This window comes from Montipora capricornis, chromosome 6, assembly GCF_036669925.1.
Source record: "Montipora capricornis isolate CH-2021 chromosome 6, ASM3666992v2, whole genome shotgun sequence".
In the NCBI taxonomy this organism is placed as follows: domain Eukaryota; kingdom Metazoa; phylum Cnidaria; class Anthozoa; order Scleractinia; family Acroporidae; genus Montipora; species Montipora capricornis.
Genome location: NC_090888.1, coordinates 36,260,494 through 36,265,493, shown reverse-complemented (window position 1 = coordinate 36,265,493; position 5,000 = coordinate 36,260,494). Strand labels below are relative to the sequence as shown.

General features: G+C 40.3%; 1 protein-coding gene across 3 annotated transcripts in view; it reads right to left on the bottom strand.

Annotated features, from left to right (window-relative positions):
• Positions 1 to 1,891: 1,891 nt before the first annotated feature.
• Positions 1,892 to 5,000, bottom strand: part of LOC138052037 (uncharacterized) — a 24,456-nt gene continuing 21,347 nt past the window's right edge. For all 3 annotated transcript variants that reach the window (XM_068898391.1, XM_068898390.1, XM_068898392.1), the window contains 3 exons: positions 4,430 to 5,000; positions 3,270 to 3,548; positions 1,892 to 2,511 (listed from right to left, as the gene is read on the bottom strand). The exon at positions 4,430 to 5,000 is cut by the window's right edge and continues 46 nt beyond it. In XM_068898391.1, coding sequence (XP_068754492.1) covers positions 2,264 to 2,511; positions 3,270 to 3,548; positions 4,430 to 5,000 — 1,098 coding nt within the window. In that variant the 3' untranslated portion in view covers positions 1,892 to 2,263. The remainder of the gene's footprint in view (positions 2,512 to 3,269; positions 3,549 to 4,429) is intronic.

Genomic DNA, 5,000 nt, shown 5'->3' with positions numbered 1-5,000 from the left:
TCAGCTTCCACTTCTGCTTCAGTTAGGGAACCGAGTACCTGCGCTGCTGCGCCCTTATCCGAAATGGAGCTAGGAGTGCGCTCGCGAAAACATTTGTTTGTTTCTTTGTTATTTATTTGTTCGAGCAGGTTGAAGTATTGGCAGCTATACAGCTGATGTGGACCTGCTATACCACCCACCCATATACTCACGAAGGACAGCCACAACACCGGGAACTTCATTCCCTACTCTTCTCGAACAGTGTATTGGTTATTTAACGTCCCACGGGGAACTTATGAACATCAAAGATATTTATGAGACGGGGCCTATGGTTTATAGTCCTTATCCGCGAAGACTTGAAAGGCTAACCATTTGCAGATGTTATTAAAAAGGCAGCACTTTCTCCTCAGTTATTTTAAGACACTGACTGTTGGTCCGGCCGGAGTCGAACTCACGACCTCCCGCATGGCAGCCCGGTGTTCAACCAATTGAGCCACCGGTGCGCGGTACCAGGTGGTTTAGGTGAAAAGTTTCTTCGAATTTGTGATTGTACACTGATTCCACACATGGAGATTTCCTCGTAAACCCATGTTTTTTGTCTTGAGGAACACTTGGTGTCGAAAATGTTTATTTACCAGAGTTGACAGAGTTATTTTAGGGTGCGTTCGATTGACCCTATTCCGGAATAAAAATATCTCCGCAAAAACGAAGGATTCCTAACTTATATTCCTCGTATTCCTGTTCCGGAATACAGTCAATTGGACGCGCCCTTAGTTTCTTCGTTTATCGCGGTGAAGCTGTCGCCAAATGAAATGGCTGGTTCGATCTTAGGAATTGTTAAACTTTTCAAAAGGCCTCTGGAGCCAGGGTAGAGTTTATTACAAGTTGAACTAAGAGTAAAACTTGTAGTTGTGCCAAGGTTTCATGTCTTCATGAATGTTGCACGAAAACATCAGATGGTGAAACTCTTTACAAACTAGTGCGTGAATGAATGAGTGCTCTCCTCTAGCAATATATGTGCACTGCCATGGCCACTTGTTAAATTTTGCACTGCAAGACACCATGACAACAGTGGAACCATTGCGAAATACTCTAGGCACAATCCAGAGCCTGTACAATTTTCTAGAGCCTATCCCAAAACGAAAGGCTTTGTTTGGAGACATTGAGACTGAAAAATGTAGCTTGCTTACTACTTTGACGTCTCAAAGTGTAACAAGATGGTCATGTCGGTGGGAAGCCGGGTGAAAGCCGTCGACCAACATCTCGAGCGAATAGTGAAGGTATTGCTAATTTTATCCACCAACAGGGATGCTAAAACATGTTCGGAAAGTCGCTCACTTTTGCATGGAATCTGTGATTTCCAGTTTGTCCTTGGCCTGTGTGTTTTAAGGATCAAATACAAGCAGCCTGAGTACTTACCTGTTCTTATAAACATTCAAGAGTTTGTTCGAGTTAAGCTCCCGCCTTTTAAATTAAAGATCGAAAACTTGGGAGAAAAGTGGCGGTCGCAAGTGAATCGAACGGATCTGTACATATCAGTCCCTCTTTCATCGAAAACTTGCATTCAGGGATCTCTTTTGCCTTACGAACAAGTGAAATATTCTAACGAAATCGTACCTGTACTTTCTCCATGCTCAAGTGAGCTCAAATGATTCGTTTTCAAGCGTTAAACTGAAGCGAGTGAAGATTTTATTTACATCTTTGAATTTCCCAGACTGTGACGTCACGATGGCCAATATCATCGGATTCGCGGCTCCAGGCAATCCTCTAGAGCTCAGGCCTAAGTTGATCCCTCCCTCCTGGATTTCCCAAAAATTCTTACCCATGGTGCTACGCTGGCGCACTTCGCGGGCCAGAGCTCGGCTATTAATCTAAACTTTAAGGCTGATTCAAGAGAAGAGTCCCACATGAATTGGTGCGCTAAAACTCCCATTTTATTATATCACTGGTTTCCTCTTCAGTTGTTTAAGCCACAGTCGTTTGCAGGTTCAGGATGGATGAGGGAATGCTAAGGTGTTGTTTTTTTTGTTGTTGTTTCTTTCTTTGATAGCATTTGCTTGGCTATAGCAACTTCAACAATACATCTTTTTGTAAGTATTTCTTTATCCTATTAATCAATACCCTGTCACTATAATAATTTCTTTCTTTCGTCTGTAAATGAGCCTAAAACCGAATCTTTACAGTCAAACACCTAAATCTCTTCATTGCTATATAATATAAAGAAGTTCAATTGAACAGGTTACCATTATTGTGGTTGTTATTTCTGTCATCTCCGTTCGTAGTCTCATCCTTCATAATATACAGCAATAATTGCTGTACACGTGCCGATCACTCTACCTTGGAGATGCCGAATGTGTTCCACACTTTTGGCGCTGTATTTTCTATGATCTCGAGCTACACAAGTAATCTCCCTCTTGAGTTGTTGAAAGAGATTTCTAAGCTCTTCATTGAAAGGGACCTCGGCTTCCTGCAACTTTGTTAGCCTTCTGTTGAAGTCACTCTTTTTGTTGCCAATTGCCTTGCGTTGTTTGGCTGATGAAGAAGAAAAAATAAAGTACTTATGATAGTGAAAAAGAACTCTGGCCTTGGACTACTGATCATAATCATATTTCCCTTACGATTTTCGAATTCTTAAGAAAGAAATGAACTCAAGAAAGTTGAAAAAGTATCAAGACTTGAAAATGGAAGTTGTGAGAATGTGGGGAAGAAAGAAAGTGGTTGTCAGGCTATCCGATGATTTTTAATACACTTTGCCTTTCAAGCGTGCTTTAGTTCGGACCTGCTGACTCACTTGGTAGTTCTTCTTTCTTTGTTCGGTTTTGTTTGGCGGACTACCGAAACATGACAACAAGCCGAAATTAAGTATATCCAGAAAGTGGATGTAACAATAGAGGAAGAAGACATAAAAAGAACAATAAACCTGGTGAATTGTGGAGTCAACTGCCTGAAGCAATGGACGTTGCCTAAAACTATCCATAGTTGATAGAGGTCACCTCTGCCAACTTTTCTTCTTGTTCATGCCCAACTGGTATTTACCTTTATTTAGTCATATGCCAATTATTGAATAATTCTTTCTTAGTTAGTTCTAAGAGGCTTTTGTTAGGACTCTGGATTTAACCGGCAAGGTATTTCTCTAAATTTGAGCCTGAGATTTTTTCAAATAAACCTGGCGAGGAATGGTGCAAAAAAGCTTTATTTTGACCCTGTGGGGTTTCTCAGTCTAATCGTTGAAGGTAGGGAGGACGTAAGCTTTCAAATTTTTTTAGCTCTCTTACGGTAAGTTGACATACCAAATATTTCTTTCACAGCTCTGATATAAGGAACACCAAGATTGGTTCTGTCGACGCTCCTTAAATCTTCAGACCAATCTTCTGCAATCCGGAGCACAGTCTGTAGTTCAGCTTTCTGTTGCTCCATCGTTTTCAGCATTCCATTCAGATCATCAATTTTCTTTCGCAATGCTTGTTGGTTGCTAAAGATCTTTTTGACAGGCATGCGCTTTTGGTCCTCACCGCTGGAACCTTCCACATCACTAAGCCCGCTATCAGAGGAAACAGAATTCTTCTTTTCTGTAGGTAAGTCAAACATGATTGCCAATTACAAATTTCTAAGCGCTGAAGTAAACAAAAGTATTATGTTGTCAATTACTTAAAATTATCCGTTCGAGTTCCGCAACTATATGTATAGCTAGTCTACAAATATTCCCACATCTTGCAAACTAAATATTTAAAATAGTTAGGTTTATCGGCTACTATTAATAAAAGCAATAATTACAACAACAAATGAATAACAGCATTTGGATCCTACAAAGACAAGTAATAAACACAGAACAAATACGTTACCACAGAACTGTCACAAACGTTACGTGTTACTGAAAACACATAGAGGTGCGCTTCACTTCGCTTCATCGACTGCGACTAAACACTTAAAAAGGTAACTATGTTAAAGAGAGATTCATGGTAAGTACGTGTCAGTCCAAGATATCATGAAGTGCTACATTAAAAACAATTTCCTCCTTTGCTAAGAAAGGATGCGATGATGCTGAGGAAAAAAATTGTCAGTTCAATGTACTGTGGATTCAAACTGTTGTTTACGAAGATTCTTTTTCTGATCATTCAATCAAGACAGAAGATTAAAAGAACTGAACCGGCAAATCTGAAGAACCAATTTTTTTGCCAACAGTTCAGTTCTAACGGATTATGAAACACGCCAAAAAGAAAAAGAGGTTGATGTAAACGGTTGCATTCTATAGATCTTTTCCCTTATCAATCAAGGAATTAAAAGAGGAGAACGATTCTGGACCACGAGTTTTCCAGCACCAAGTTAAGTTAGGCCATTTCATTGGATTATGGAATATGCCAAGATTAAAAGATGGTTGACATAACTTAGCACCTGACTTATCATTTGGTAGTTATTCTTTAATAATAATTTTGACTTTTGCTTTGCGTACCTGCGGACCGACCTAATGAAGTGTCTTTGGAAGCAATTGTTTTGTTCTTCTTTTTCCGAGTTCCGTAAGCAGCAGCAGACGCTAAACGCGGTTTTGAGTCACTTGAACGCTTTACAATATCCTGTCTTTTGGGTGACTGGTAAAGTGAACTGGTCCTTAAATCGTTCTTTATTAATATGTCTCCAAACATTTCCGGGTTCTTGCTGCGACGCGGCCTTTTCGTTGATGTGATAGTAAGGGGCTTTCGAGGATACTGCTGCCTGCTGTTGATGGAAGGTATAAAAATGGATGACTTTTGAGACGAGGGAACACAGCCACTTTCAGTCGAACGCGGGTCCATATTGTGGCAAGGTACCCCACAACTGGAACGCTTTTCAGTCGCTTTTAATCCGTTTTTTGGTCTTAGGGTGCTGAAGACCAGTGGTACTAAAGGTTTTCCTGAAGTTTTAATTTCACTTCGAAGTTCCCTTTTCACTTCTGTTAGCGGTTTTTTAGTCTTTGGTTCAAGATCTTGTTCAATGCCACTCTCTTCTTTATCTTCTTCAGATGTTGAACTTCCGCAGTGATCTGA